Source organism: Actinia tenebrosa, unplaced genomic scaffold (assembly GCF_029948245.1).
Source record: "Actinia tenebrosa isolate PJP-AT-01 unplaced genomic scaffold, QUT_ActTen_1.0 PGA_scaffold0__85_contigs__length_37466705, whole genome shotgun sequence".
Classification (NCBI taxonomy): Eukaryota; Metazoa; Cnidaria; class Anthozoa; order Actiniaria; family Actiniidae; genus Actinia; species Actinia tenebrosa.
Window position 1 is genome coordinate 2,336,170 of NW_028292569.1, and position 16,573 is coordinate 2,352,742.

The 16,573-nt window shown below is 41.7% G+C and overlaps 1 protein-coding gene across 2 annotated transcripts in view; it reads left to right on the plus strand.

The window, feature by feature from the left end:
- Nucleotides 1-16,573, plus strand: part of LOC148913211 (uncharacterized) — a 42,767-nt gene that overhangs the window by 12,765 nt on the left and 13,429 nt on the right. For both annotated transcript variants that reach the window (XM_089025740.1, XM_089025739.1), the window contains exon 4: nt 14,604-14,782. In XM_089025740.1, coding sequence (XP_088881866.1) covers nt 14,604-14,782 — 179 coding nt within the window. The remainder of the gene's footprint in view (nt 1-14,603; nt 14,783-16,573) is intronic.

The following is a 16,573-nucleotide window of genomic DNA, read 5'->3' on the forward strand; positions in this document are numbered from 1 at the left end:
TGTTAAATGGAGGTTAAAATATTGTTAAACTGGGTCCAAGACTCCCGTAAGAAATGCCTCATATTGTTAAGATGTGGTTAAGACTTTGTTAAGGTTACCGTCAAACTCCTCCAAAAGATGCCTCAGAATGTTAAATGGAGGTTAAAATATTGTTAAGTATATATGGACTGCTTGAAATGTAAGAAGGTATTTAGTACCAAACAAAGACTGCAATACCATGTTCGGCATGGAGTTTGCACAAAGAAGCCAATTAGTAAGGCCTGCAATGACTGTAATAGGGAGCTCAGCACTCTTCAGAAGCTGCAGTACCACGTCAAAAAGGGGGTTTGCCGTAGAACTACGCAGTGTAGTTACTGTGATAAGGTTCTTAGTAGCCGCCAGCGCCTTCAGACACATAAGAAAAGACATGAGAAGAAATACCAATTCTTTGCAGAGAAGTACGATCTGGAAGGAGTGGATTGTTACCAGTGCGGCGATCTCATGAGTCGTTGTGAACATAAGGATGATTACCTAAGGAACCGAATAGACTACTTTAGGAAGATAAGTAGGACGCTACCCCGCTTTGACGCGTTAGAAGGTGTCCCATGGACGAACAGGGAATATTGGAGGCAGCAGTGTGAGAGATGTGGATGCGTAAGAGAGGAGGAGCACATATTCAACTGTCTCTTAACAAAGTCTTAACCACCATTTAACATTCTGGGGTGGTTTCTGAGATAGTTTCCGACCTTCCTTAACAATATTTTAACCTCCATTTAACATTCTGAGGCATCTCTTGGAGGAGTTTGGCGGGTGGCTTAACGAAGTCTTAACCTCTACTTAACATTCCTGAGGTGTTTTTGACACACCATGTGGGAAGTATGGTAACCCAGCATCTGCTTGCTGCTAAATGCTCTCTGCTTATGGGAGATATGGTAATTAAGCATCTGCCTGCTACTGAAATTCCTACCACATTCTTCGCACTTCATTATATAATAACTGATAAATATATGATAACCTACGCAGCAGCATTCCTAGGAGGATTCCTAATAACCCTTTCAATATATGGACTGCATTACGTGCGAACCCCCTGCAGATTGCATAATTCCCAAGCCTAAGACGAGAAAAAATTGCACCTGCCTCCATTGTGGCAGTGCATTCCTTAAGGAATCCTTTGTGGGGCATTGGTGCGCAGCCGACCCAAAGGCACACAGGACTCTACTAGACGCCTCTAACCATGCAGAGGACTCTCTGGCTCATACTTAACTACGTCAAATGCCCACCTGCCATCCTTCTTACCATGGCTCATAACATGGGTAACATCCTGCCCTTCGATGGCGTACCTTATCCTATCAGGTGCCCAAAGGGTGTATGTCCTTTTTTCATTCTTTAAGACCAAACGCAGACGGTCAATGTCTTCGAAGACCACGTAATTCTTTATCTCGTAGATTTCCCACACCGTCAGCTCCCTCCAATGCGTTTGTATGAACTTTAACTCATTGAATTTGTCCTTGTTCATATATTCTATGGAATATCTTTAAATGCGTTCCCAGAGTCTGCATGCTTTTAAAGCGCTTGCAGTACCACCTACATGGTAAACGCATTCCTTGGGAATACTCCACGACACTTCTACAGATATCGTCGTAATCGTTGCTGATCATTACTTTATAACCATTTTGCTCATATTCACACAACAGGCGACGTTGATCCTCAGATAATACCCCGTTGCCTTTTGGAGTCTTCAGCTCGACGCAGAAACCACGGTATCGCACGTGTGCATTAAGGATTAACAAGTCGGGCTGGCCGCGTTGATATCCTTTCTGCCAGCACTTTATGCGTTTCCCGTCGCTGTCCTGCAGTTCGTCTAGACCAGGGGCCACGAGCATTTGGGGGTAATACTTGCGGATGTAGTCCACGACTTTCTTATGCAGGTCGAATTCATTTTCGATCTTGAAGACCAACTTGTTAGGACTGTCAAAACGCCGCTCTATTGCGTACTTACCAGTCTTACGCAGCGCGGGTAGGACTTCCTCAAAGACCCAATCGCGGAACTCTACGGCCTTGGGCAGTTTGGAGCTGAATATCAGTTCATACAACCCAGGCTCGGTTACGTACAAGGAATGTTGGTGCGTAGTAGAAGGGGAACGAATCGTTACCCTTAGCTCACCCAACCTTTTCTTGTGTTTCTCCGAGACGTGGTCACTAATAGCCTTATTGGTGTTTTCGTAGCCCAATGCGGTAGCTATTTCCTTCGCTTTAAAGTACAGCTCGTCGCCTTGCACTATGCATTGCAGTTTGGTGTTATTGTTTTCGAAGACGCGTAACATGGTATATTAGTCAAATATTTTAAATTTCCTTTCGCGAGCCTAATACCAACGCTTTTCAATTGGTTCATTTCTACGCTTAGCTGCGCGTCAGACACCACGAAGACGTAGCAGTTTATCTTAGTCGAATCGCTGGCATGTTTGGTGCGTTTGATTTCCAAAGTAATGCCGTCTTGGGTGTTTACCAGCCGCAGACCCTGACCGTGCATAGATTCATCGTTGGTAGTGCGTATGTCAATCCATAACGCGTATTTGTCCGCGAAGAACTCCTTTGGGGCAATTTGGTCGCCAAACTTGCGCGCGACTTCCCGGTACATATCCGCGGGCTTTATCCCCTGGGAGTAGACCTTGTTAGGCACTCCGTTGATGCTAACGCCTACGTTGGTGATATTAGGATTAAAGAATGTCTCAAAGTCACGCAATCCTGCGGTGTATGTCTTCGCGAACAGCAACATTAACCCTGTAAGGCTGCGCCTGGGAAGGTTAATGCTTTGGTTGATAACCTCTTCGACGTTGTTCGTAAAGCTGAACGTCTTGTACATTACTACATGGTCGTATAGGAATGCCTTTCCTGCACTGTATTCCATGCCGGCGCTACGGGCCAGCTCTTCGCTGTATACCGTCTCATACTGCAGCTCCAAGTTAGTAACGGAGTATGGGTGGACGGCTGAGGAACTTACGTCCTTTCCTTGCAGGATGTTCGTAGTATCTGCTAGGGTCACTTCGAACTGTAGTTCACTTAGCTGCCTTGGGTAATACACGCCATGGTTCGTGATAAGTTCGAAGTCCAACGGGATAACACATTTAGTACCGTAGCCCGTCTTTATTTCGTCTTCTCCTGAGGCGCCAGAGGCTGCGCTTCTTACCTTACGTATGGCATCACTGGCGATTCCTTGTTCTATCCTTTGCGCGCGGTCAAACGCAGTCAGCCACAAATCTTTGTACGTGGTGTACAGATCGTACCTATTCAAGTCCAAAAGGGATTCCCCGGCGAACTTGATTCTCATCTTAGAGACGAGGTTTCTGCCTGCGTTATTGACGACATGACGCGCGTCTGCGGTATCTGGCTGCACCGCTAGGTCAAATCTTAGAGCCAAGGTGCCAGGAACCAATACTAGGTCATCCGTTAGGCGGGGTACGCCTACGTACAAGGTTTCTCCTGGTTTTGCGCTGCTGGGCGTGAATGTGACCCGGTGAAAGGTTCGTTCTGCCTTTAGTCCGCCAACCTGCTTAGGTAATACGTTGGGGTTTAACTTTGAGCTTATCATATATAATGGAAGTAGAAGGAACGGATTTTGACCCCCTTACCGAAGAAGGTCAAGTAGATATTAACGACGAAGAATTTGACGCATGGACCCAAGGCGCGGAGACCGATCCCTTCATCTACGACATGGCCCTAGAAAACAAGTACGGTAGTAGGTGGAAAAGCTTCAAGGCCTCCTTGAATCGCATGTGGCAATCAAAGAACCGCGGCAGTCCCGTCCCCGAGTACTTGGAACTTCGGGATATGGAGACGCGGGAAACCGTAGAGTGGGCAACGCAAGAGCTAAGGCAGCGCTATTCCCGCTTTGAGGCCAAAGTCAAAGTCCTCATAAGCGTCCAAGACCTGAGATTTCCCGACAAAAACCGCTGGACGAAACCACAGCTCCTTTTCGAGGAGAATGGCGAAGTTAGGGGCGACGTGGCGAGATTAAGAGGTTTTCAACTAGCTACCCGAAGTGCGTTAGAAAGGTTGGAAACCCTGAATGAAAGGGTTGCGTTAGAAAAACGCGCCGAGGGGCTACAAGAAACACTGGAAGAAAGGGAAGCAGAATACATGAGACAAAACCGACTACTTCTCGATGCTCAAAAGAGAGAAATCGACGATAAAAACCAAAGAATGATAGAAATGAGAGAACGAACAGACAAGGCCCTGCGCGATAGGGACCAAGCCCCAAAGGCCTTCAAGCTCGCCCTGCGGGACCTGGACATTAGTAAGGAAGAAGCCAAAAACTTACACGTCACCATAGCGGCCTCTTTGGAGGAACGGCGGCAGTTGCTTGCCGAAATCAACACCAAGGAAGAGCAAATTCGGCAAAGAGATCAGGCTATTGAAGACCTGGAGGGGCAAGTAGAACAACAACAGGAAATAATTATCAACCAAACTCGCCCCGAAGAGGAAAGGGAGACCGCCCAAAAGGAGGTAGAAACCCTCGAGGTACGCCTTGCGGAATTACAGGCACAAAAGGACAACCTGGAAAAGGAGTTGGGGCTTACCACCAAGGAAAAGGTAAAAAGAGCCCTTTTGAAGTATGGTCTTCCGTTGGCATTTGCGGTCGCTATTAGCACCGTAGTAGGAGTAATCTTGTCCGCGCTTAAGGCTACGGGCGCAGGCGTAAAGAAATTAGGCAATGGACTAACGGACTTAGGGAAAAAGATGGCAGCCGGCATTCCTGGGCTGCTTGGTAGTGTTCTTGGCCTGGCACTTAGGGCCGGCGGCGAACTGTTGAAGTTCGTGGGGAATAACATTTGGATCTTGGTTGTCGCTATTGGGGTGGTACTCCTGAAGAAGATGCGGGGTTGATCTTATCCTTGTGTATTACATCGGGCTTATCGTCGTCGGGCGTCCGAGGCATCCTCGACTTGGGGTAAGTAAAGATAGTATTCGCACCGCCTTGGTAATTCGGTACTAAAGGTAAGACGCTCATGGTGCTAATGGTCTTATGATTCCAGGCTTCATCATCGTTTTCGCTGGGGAACTGGTGCGTACTATTTATACCAACCACGGCATTTCCATTTTTAGTTTCTTTATCAGGGTAAACTTGTAACTTAGCATACTTGCAATTGGCCACAATGTGAAACGTAGCCGTATAAAACGCCTCGCCACTAAATGGATATGGCTGCACCGTGAAATGGGAAGGTCTCCGATTATTAGTCGATACCCTATAAGGAACTAGAGGCTTATCGTTATCGTCAACCAACCTAAACCCTATGACTCCATACCGCGCCGCAGTAATGTTAATGCTACAAACAATTAGCGCGAGGCCTCCAACTTCGGCCCACATCCCAATATCAAACCAAACGGGGGCTCCGTGTGCTTTATCCTCTAATAAATAAACGTAACGAGTTTCCTCCCAATGTGGATTCATATATTCCAGGTAACAAAGTTACCTTCTAGAGGCTAAGCACCGTAAGAGTGCTTATGGTCATATGGTTATAATCCTTATTCCTTTGATCCTCTGCGCTATTTATGCAAACACTTCCGCTGTCATCTATACGTATTTGCAACTTTACCTTTCCATGGCAATCGGCAACCATGTGAAAAGTCCAAGTCGTAAGATTCTCGGCGCTATTCGTTGGTGGCTCTGCTGAGAAATGCACGGGCTCTCTGTTGTTTGTCTTCGCACGCATGGGCTGCAGTATGCCATTTTCATCCAAAAACCTAAAGCCTACGTTTGCATGACTACTCGCGCCAATGCAAATACTGCATATTATCAGCTTCTTCCCAGAGTAGTTCAGATCCACGGACATCCCGTGACATCAACCCAAGATGCCTGGGTGTATTTTTTCTCGCCTGTGTAAGTCGTATAGACACAATCTACTCCAGCTACGTAGAGGTTGTTCATCGCCATATATAATAGCTCAGACCAATGCTTGCGGTGGCTAAGCCGGCCTTTAGTAAGTTATGGTCATATTCCTCGGGTATCGTAGGCATAACATGAACCTTCTTTTTAGGCTTGGGAATTGGCCTTTCTGCGTGTACCTTCTTTGGCTTCTCTACGAAGTGAGAAATGGCCTTGGTCATGTCAGAGTTCACGTCATTCACCCCAAACTTCATATCCTTAGTAACTCGTTGAAGTTTGTTGTTATAACCCACAACGGAATTGGTGTTGATAACCAAATTACTTGGCATTAACCAACAACCAGGACTCAAGGCGTAATCTAACCGCACTTTAGATTGCTGCACCCCTAATTGATATCTCTGCACCGATTTGGATATGTCATTTTCTATTATTGCGGACTCAAATAAAGTTAGGAATTCCTGTTGCGTTTCCTGTGAAGCACCTTGGGATCCTACAATGGGGCTGCGGGTATTTACCTGCGCTCCTAAGATGCAGTACACGAATGCTTCAATGCTGCGGTTAATTCGAGCTAGATTTCTTAGGCCCTTTCCTTTTAATAATACAAATGGATCCCATGGACTGGGGTAAATCGTCTCAATCTTCTCAATAAGATTAAGGTTCCACCTACTACCACCTAAATCTGCAAACTCTAACTTACCTGGGTATTTTTGATGATACATGTCTGCGGGGTGTGTTCCAGTCGGATGGTAAAGATAAATGATACCCAAGCCATGCGTGGCGCCCTCCCGATAACGAAAGTCTCTTTGCTGCGGCTTAAACTCATTCATTAGCCTTTCTAGGGCAGCGGAATCGTAATGGTTATTCATTCTATTAAAAAGCTTCTCCCCTGGTAATGGTACGTTAAGCTCCTTCAATAGGCGACGCATAGTAAAAGCCACATGAAACCTTAGAAAAGCAGTGTCAAACATATCCACGGCAACCCCGCAGCCCTTCGTAGCCGCCCAAACTGCAAAGTTTAACTGCTGCGCCCAATATTTAAAGTTAGGTCCCTTTAACCATTCTCTGGCTTCTTTTCCTGAAGTGTGCGTAAGGTTAAAATCCTTAAAGATATTCCTTACTACTACGTCAAACGTTTGCTTACCCACTGGAATCTTCAAATGTGTTACTATTTTATCAAAGTCGTTTACGCCACCTTCAGCATCGTAAAATGGGTAATCCTGGTTGGTTATTAATAGATTCTTTGGAAAATTAGGTTGCCTTTCTTTAACATAGCCGGGTGGTAAAATCTTAGGATGATTGGCGGTCGCCTTTGGCTCCAAGTCCGCATTACTGTACATTCTTTCGCCATTAAAGTAAATCCCATCGGGTCTTCTTTCGAACTTACTAGGGTCTGCATGCGGAAACATCTTCCTAAATGCTCTCCAATTCCAGTAGTCCCGGTTGTCATGATGTGGCTGCTCCTCAATATCATTCCCAAAAGCGTCGTACATTAGTATATATAATGGATGTTATACCATCAGCACCTAAGTTGTACCCAGATATTCCCTATACTACACCTAACGAAATGAATGCCGAAAACTTCAGGCTCAATAAAGCAAATTTAATCCTGGCTTACTTGGAAGGGCAGACAAAACACTACGAAAAAGTTAGGAAGAAATACGTCAGAGCCCGGAGTACGCTACATAAGATTGCGATAACTTCAGGATCCATATCTGTTATGTTAACGGGCTCCGGCGTTGCTACTTCGCTTACTGGACCGGGAATAATCGTTGGAGTTCCTTTGGCCGGCGTTGGGGCAGCCTGTGGTATTATTTCTGCTGTTGCTACGGGCATTATGAAGCAGTTGTCTAGCAAAATATCGAAACGCGACACGACAATAGCTCTGTCAAGGGCTAAAGTAAATACAATTACTGACCTTGTCTCAAAGGCTTTGCGTGACAGAAAGATAGACGACGTAGAATTCTCGCTTATTCTGGCCGAAGAAGACAAATACGAGAAATTAAAGTCGGACATAAGGAACAAAAAAACAGTCGTAAAAGATCTTTCCGAGGAATCTCGCAAAAAGATCTACCAAGAAGCGAAAGAGGAGCTTCAAAGAAAGCTCGCTCAGTAAACATCTGCTTTGAAAAAAGCGCGACAGGATTCTATTTACATATTGAACGCCGGCTGTCTGGGTCATATGCGTAATTAAGTAGTTTCTAAGAATTACGCGTAATATAAATCATTTGGCGAATTATTACGCGTAATATGAATTCATCGTATGAATTACGCGTAATATGAATTCATCGTATGAATTACGCGTAATATGTTATTGTCGCCTCGGAATCCATCCTAACAGGGGGTGGTTGGGGTCAATTTCGCGGAATATTTCGTAAATTACGTCGGGGTAATAAGGAATATCCTTATCCAACCGACAAAACATCCACTCGCCTTTTGTCATATCAGAAACCTCGGGAATAGAGTTGCCGGTAATTTCAGACAAAAGGTAGGGAATAGCTTTGTAATATTTCCCTAGCTTTAATTTTTTCAATGTCTTCCGTAGACTTTGCGGGGTTGGCTCTTCTAAGTGGTCTATGATTTTCTTCTTTACTTCGTTGTCTAAATATACCGGTCGATAACCTTGGATATGACTCATCCAGTCCCTAAAGTATTTTATTCTCTTATAAGGTGTTTTCTTACGACCTCCATTGGCGTAATATTGCTCTCTGGTAGCATTTGGTACGGCATTGCGAATGTTCTTACCACACTCGTAACACTGTGCTGACGTGTCATCTTCTATTCGCATTTTCTTACCACAACAAATATACTTATTTGGCTTAGTGGGTTTAAACTTGGGTTTCAAGCACTTTACACAGAAGTCATAAACACACTCTTTACATTCTTCGCACTCCATATATAGACTAGCATATTTAACTACATAGACACGGGATATGGGTAATCGCGGCACGAATCGAGGAATTCACTTTAGACGGGTGATACTCCGGTGGTCACTGTTTTGGAACCCCCATCCCCTATACTACTATAGCCAACAGGCCTAACTTTAATTTCATTTGTATAAAACTTTTCAAATCAATGTCATTGAATTTAGTTTATATCCAGCACTTCATCAGTCTCCCTGCATTTATCAACCTTAATTCTAATTATTGTTAAAATGTTAGTAGTTTACGCGCGGCTTCCCTTCATAGCACCACCCCCTCCCCTATTATAGGGAGGGGTTGCCAGTTGAACCTTGACCTCTGGCTTCTTCAGAGAATCAGAAGAGTTTTCTTAGGGGAGGACTGTAGTCAACACAGATCAGTAAGACTACCATCCCTAAAAGATAAGGAGGGTGGTCTTGACAAATTACGACATGTACACATCCAGGAAAGTTTAGCGGGGAAAAGTTCCTTCAGTCTGAACTACACTGTATTATTCAAAGTTGTGAAGCACGAGTTTCATAGTTTGTATTTGGTGTACCGTAACCATGAATTTGTTGTTTATTAATGTTAGCATGGAGTTTGTTGTTTATTAATGGGAGGATGTTGGTTTAAAAAAAGTGGATGATGCCACGGGTCGCCTGTCACAGCATGCATCTAATTAAAGTACTTCCCATGTGCTATTTCGGTCTCAGCTTCTATGTTCTCTGTTTCTGAACCCGACAACGATTCTTCAATTGAGTGTATACAGCCATTTGCAAAAGTTATGGCCGCTTCCAATATATATACAAGTATATCAAAAGCATATCAAAAATTATGGGATATCCTCCATTATATTTTTTTCGAGTTGTTTATCATTAGGGCTTTCTGAAAAAAATATCAAGAAAGATATCCCGCCCTGTCTGATATACTTTCGAATGGATATACTTGTTTTTATATTTGAAACGGCCATAATTTTTGCAAATGGCTGTATGTATATGTATATATGTATATATACATATGTACGCTGCGGTTTGCAGAAACTTTGACCATTTTGTGCATATATACAAGTATATCAAAAGTATATCAAAAATTATGGGATATGATCCCTGATATTGCTTTCGAGTTGCCTATCAGCAGGGCTTTCTGAAAAAAAAATATCAGAGATGACATCCCAAAATGTTTGATATACTTTTGATATACTTGAATATATGCACAAATGGTCAAAGTTAATGCAAACCGCAGTATACAGTCGATCCCAAAAACGTTGTCCAAGTGAAAAGAGGTTTATAGGACAATAAATGTCACGTGTGCCATTAAATATTCAGTTTTACGCGCGTGCATTTTTTAAATTAGCATACTGATGCAAAAGTAAATTACAGTATTGAAAACTGAATCTGAAAGATGCCGCGTGCTTTCTCGGATGATTTAAGGTGGAGAATGGTATACCAACATTTGCTTTATGCAAAAACATACCAGGAGATAGCCGCTAATCTGTTTGTAAGTCCTAAAACGGTCAAACGGACATCTACACTAGTGGAGACATTAATCCTTGGCCCGTCGGTCGACCAAGTTGGAGTGTCTTCTAGAACATCCTGAAATGCAATTGAATGAAATAGCGTCGAAAATATTCAATACAACTGGCCCTGCTTTTATGTGCGCAAACATTATGCAGAACGGTCCACAGGCTTGGATTCACGCGCAAGAAGGTATGGTACATGCAGATTGGTTTGCTCATTACTCATTACTCAGTCTTGCAGAACGTTCTCTAAGTCTGGTAAGGCTTTCATTAGCTCAGAACGTAGCTCTGAAACGGTCTCTAACACTGGAAAATTGGGTAAACTTCTTACAACGTAGCTAGAATTCTTCTTGGAGTCCAAACCCCGAACTTCTAAAGTCGAAAGAACTTGTTTTGAATTACCCGCCGTCGACATTTTCTGCCACGCATGTGATGCAGCACGTTCAGATTCCTAGTTCCACACGCGCGTAAAACTGAATATTTAATGAGACACGTGACATCTATAAACCTCTTTTCACTTGGACAACGTTTTTGGGATCGACTGTATATATAAATATACACTCAATTGAAGAATCGTTGCCAGGTTCACTTGAGAAACATAGAAAATAGAAGCTGAGACCGAAATGGCACATGGGAAGTACGTTAATTAGATGCATGCTGTGACCGGCGACCCGTGGCATCATTCACTGTTTTTAATACGCGTTAGGCATTCTAAACCGACTGCATGGATGGCGTAAATGAATAAATTATAATATAATTATGTCATTTCCCATGTGCTATTTCGGTCTCAGCTTCTATGTTCTATGTTTCTGAACCCGACAACGATTCTTCAATTGAGTGTATACACTCTTGATTGCAGGAAGGTTGTAGTGTACATTTATACAAATATCTAATAAGATACAAGATATCAAATGAGATGCAGAATTTAAAACATGCGTAACTACGATTGCTTAGGCACAGCATTTTGTGGACAATATTTTTAAACTCGAGTTTGATACAATAGAAGATAAGGAAGAACCAAATAACTTACTTTTAAGTTTTGCATCTCATTTGATATCTTGCATCTCATTGGATATATGTATAAATTGTATACTACTATCTTTCGTACCTGAGGTGATAAAATTATACGACACATTTGATTCAACTAAAAAACACCGACGCAGTCCAAACTAGTCCCAAAATTAGTCATCTAGAACATAGCTAAGCCTGAACTATTTGTTAAATATACATAACATACATACTGCGGTTTGCATAAACTTTTACCTTTTTTCCATATAAATATAGCACATCAAAAGTATAAAAAAAATTATGGGATGTCATCCCTCATTTTTTTTTCAGAAATCCCTAGTGATAGACAACTCGAAAAAAATATCAGAGATGACATCCCATAATTTTTGATATAATTTTGATATACTTGTACATATGCACAAAATGGTCAAAGTACACTTGATTGCAGAAAGGTTGTAGACTGACGTTTCGGACGTTAGTCCTTTGTCGGAGTCAGTGAGAGAAAAAGAATGATGGAGGGGTTTATATAGTGGTGTAGGGAGAAAACAAACCAATAAGAAAATAGCAAGTCGTAAAACAAAAGAGAACAAAAGGATCGAAAATAATAATGGTAGGTGAGAAGTGGCTAAGGCCCCATCCACACGTATCCGGAAATTTTTGTATCCGCAATTTTTTTTTTTTTTTTTTTGCGGATGCGGGTTGCGTCCACGCGTGTCCGGAAATTTTTGTATCCGTGTCCGGAAATTTTCGAAAACGGTCTCCAGAGTGGAAATTTTCGAATACGCTCCGAATACGGATACGTGTGGACGGTCGTATCCGTAAATTTTCGAATACGATGACGTAAACACGATTTTGCGCATGCTCAATAAGAAAAACTATCCTTTAAAGGGACTAGGCACTAGCGTGCATCAGGGCATGAAATTTCCGGATACGTGTGGACAGTGAAAACGATTCGAAAACGATTCGAATACGCTGCGTGTGGATGCGAACATTTTCCAAAAATTTCCGGATACGTGTGGACGGGCCCTAATTAAAGGTGAAGCGTTCATTCATCCCGTGCGGATCAGTAACTGTGCCAAGCGAACTACTCTATGAAGAATAGACCTATACCTCCAAACAAAAACACCTATCTGAAAAATCTAATCGAAAAAATAGAAAGTGTCATGAAACGAATGAAAACGATCAACGAAACGACAATTTAGACAACAAATTGGGATTCAAGACTAAAAGATGCCCGCCACAAAATGAAGATTTGGACAAGTTCAGTGAAGCAGACCTACTACATATGTATGGAAAGACCATACAATTCAGAAAAAAAAAACAGACGAGTTTCAGAACCAAATAAACAAGGACATAAACAAGATAAAAAGCTCGACAAAGTCATGGAAACTAAAAGACGACTAGATCAACTGGTCAATAATAGCCTCAGCATGTTCATTAAAAAAAACATCTCTAAAAGGTGTAATCTCTGTCTAACAGAAAAGCTCTACATTATTAAAGCCGAAAAAATTAGCCTCTTCAAAAAAAGATCGGAATTAATTTCTAAATGCTCCCATGCGAACAAGTACTACTTAATGAACAACTAAAACAAATCCAGAAAGCCGCAGAACAATAGACCAAATTCAAAACTTGCACCGGTGTGAGGCTTAAGTTGTGAACAAAGGGATCTGGCGTGACTCAAAGTAATCTGGCGTGATTCAAAAGTCACGAATCACGCCAGATTCCTTTGTTCAAAACTTAAGCCTCGCATCGGTGCGAGTTTTATATTTGGTTTATAGATCATTTTTAATTATACAATACACTAAGTATATATATCGCCACTTAAGATATAAGTAAGATTTATTATATACCAAGTGCAAAAGTTCAATTTTCCTCAATTTCTATTGGTCGAGGGTATGTCACGTGAACGTGAAGAAATTCGACTGTTTCCTGGCGACCATTCTGGGAGGGGAATATTATGTTATGGACCGGGAATAACAAAACCATCTGTTGTACCCAGTAACTCTAACTTTTATGCGAACGGTAGCGCAACACGAAATTTACAATCACTGTCAAATGCCAACTGGAACTCTAGTATGTGGCCTCACAAATATACTCTGGTAAAACTTCCTAACAGTGTCAGGGTTTGTTATGGGTGTGGCAGTCCATTTGCCGATGCCTATAGACTATCACCATCGTCATAAACATTTTGACAGGAGAATAATAAGAAGAGACGATCGTACGGGAATAATATACTACAGCCCTGACTTTTCAAACACGTATTATCATCTACCAAGTGCTCACGTTCAAAAAGTGTTTAAATACACAAGATTTACTTATATATATTCACTTGTATAACCAGAGTTGGTATAACGATATTTGATAAAAATGAAAAATTTTCTCAAAATATAAACTGTTTAATAAGATAATGAATAGAGTATAAAGGAATTAGAAGCAAAGGCGAAGGATCGAAAACTTAAAAGTCTAGTTTGCAACTCTGAAGTTTGGTTAGATTATTATATCATACCTATTTTTGAAGTGTCATAATATGAGTATTTAGTTACAGCTTGTCATTGCATGGCTTCTGTTGTGCTATGCTGTTTAGCCTGAGTACTCGGGCTATTTCCTGTTTTGTATAAATCGAGTTCTACACTTCATATATTTATTTTTTCGAAGTCTAATTTCAATATTCTTATTCATCTTATATTTATTTATTTTATCTTATCTTATTTTTCGGGACCCACGACTTTTACCAACGACCAACGACTTTTACCCACTACCCACGACAATTAGTTCAACTCTTGAGCACGTGTTTGCAAAATTCATTTACACATTTTCTTTCACGAAACAAAATTCATTGCAAAATTCATTTACACGTTTTCTTTCACGAAACATCAGATTAAACATGGAGTCTTCCCGATTTTCTTACCGCGAAGAGGCGGAAATATCCAAGTTACTACTAAGTTGTTTTCTCTTTGACACTTGGTATGATAATAAAGCACTTATTTACTGGGACCTCGGGAAAGCAGTATGTTTTGTGGTCCCGAAACCGCTGATGTTTCCCTCGCCTCCGCCTCGGAAACATCAGCGGTCTCGGGACCACAAAACATACTGTTTCCCTCGGTCCCAGTAAATAAGTGTTAAATATTCTTCATTAAAGTCTGTTTGACGATCGCGTAAGCGTTAAACTCGGGGTAACAGCTAAAGTGATGTCTTGTATTTGATCTATCTACAATCTCACTCATTAGTTTACTCTATCAATAAAACTTCAAAGGGTTAAGCTTTTCAATCTGGTATCTATATAGATGTATTTTTATCTTTTCTTTTTTTTTATTTACAGGTGCTACAAGTAGTATTACATCTCCTTCCAGTACTGTTATTCTACCTCATTTTCCTAAGCCTACTTCTACTCCTAAGCCTCCATCTGATGGATTAAGTGGAGGGGAGATAGCTGGTATTGCAATTGGGTCCTGTGCTGGAGGTGGGTTAATCATCATCATCATTCTGGTCGTGAAAAAGGTATCGTAATGATTCCAACTCATAGTCAACTACAAATGACAATGCACTAGACTGCCCCCCCCCCCCCTCCCCACTTTTTTTTTTTTTTAGCTCGGTCATACCTATCATACCTAGTTTCTGGCCGGTCAAAACTTTATGTAAACATTATAGTTTATAAATACCTGTGTGTGGCCATCTTAAGCTGACTGAAGGTAAAACCAACCGTTTAAAACCCAACAGAACTACTGTGAGCTAGGATGATATAGTTATTTGCTTTTCAAGGTTTTGTTATGGCGTTAGAGGCTAGTGACGATCGCATTTTAGCTTGCTGCAATATTGAATTCATTTCATCAAAGACATCGCTTTCTACATCTACATAATTTATTTGCAAAGTCGAAAAGGACATCAAGCAAATTGCAGTGCAAGTGCAAGATAAATTGAATAAATAAATATTTGCAAAAAAGATAATAATAATTGTGCTAATAATGATTAAATAAATAATAGTCTTTTAATATGTGGTTTTACCAATCATACAGCCCCCCAATCAACCCCATATTGGCAACCTTCCAGTTATACCTTAACTGGACAGGCCCCGACATGGGGCCAACCTGGCAGCTATACAATTTATAGGCAATGAAACCCTACGCCCCCCAGTCATGGAACAATCCGACCCGAAAAACTCCACGACTACCAAACCAGACTGGGTCTACTGCCTCGTCCAATTTGGCAGCCACTGGAGTCCTCCATCCAACTATTCCCCAACCGGGCAGCAGGGAGCACCATTACCCATGCTAGTTAATAAAACTAGAACTTTAAGCAGAGATATGATTATTTACAGCTGTTTTAAAATTACTTATTGAAGTCATGTTTATAATGTTTGGTGGCAAACTGTTCCAGTCTTTAATTGTTCTAGGCCAGAAACTATATTTATATTCATCACATGTTGTTTGTACTGGAATAAACTTCATTGGGTCAGAGTTTCTGGTTTTCATTACAGTTTTATTTTTTACATGAGGTGGTATGTTGATTGCTGCTTGTCCGTGTAGTGTCTTGTACATTAAAGTTAGTCTGTTCAATTTCCTTCTATGCTCCAATGTTGGCCAATTAAGATGGTTTAGTGCTTGGGCAACACATCCTTCCTGTCTTGAATATGTTTTAGTAGCAAAACGCGCAGCACGTCGCTGTATTTGTTGGAGCCAGTTTTTCTGATACATCCTGTAAGGATCTCATGCAGTACTTCCATATTCTAGAATAGGTCTCGCTAAGGAGGTGTATGCTTGTGCTTTAACTCTTTCTGGACACGAGTGGAGATTCCTTTTAATACAGCCTAAGGTCTTATTTGCTTTATTCTTCACATCTAAGATATGAGTTTTCCAGGTAAGTGTTTCTGAGTTGGTAATGCCCAGATAAGGTTGGTGGTCAACAGCTTTTAGTGTTTGACCTAGCATAGTGTAATGGTGTATAATAGGGTTCTTGATCCTGTAAATCCGAAGGACATAACATTTAGAGGGGTGGAAGTTCATTTGCCATTCCTGTGCCCAGGTAACAAGGCTGTCTAGGTCTCGTTGAAGATGAAGAGCATCACTTGCATTATGGACAAGGCCATACAGGAGAGTGCCATCAGCAAAAAGTTTCAGATTGGATGAGATGTTATTGCCCATGTCATTAATGTAAAGTAGAAAACAGAGGGGCCCCAAGACTGTTCCTTGAGGGACTTCTGATTTTACATTTGACTTCTCACTATGTTCACCTTCAAGTACCACTTGTTGAGTTCTGTTTAACAGCCATGATTGCATCCAGTTTAGATGGTGG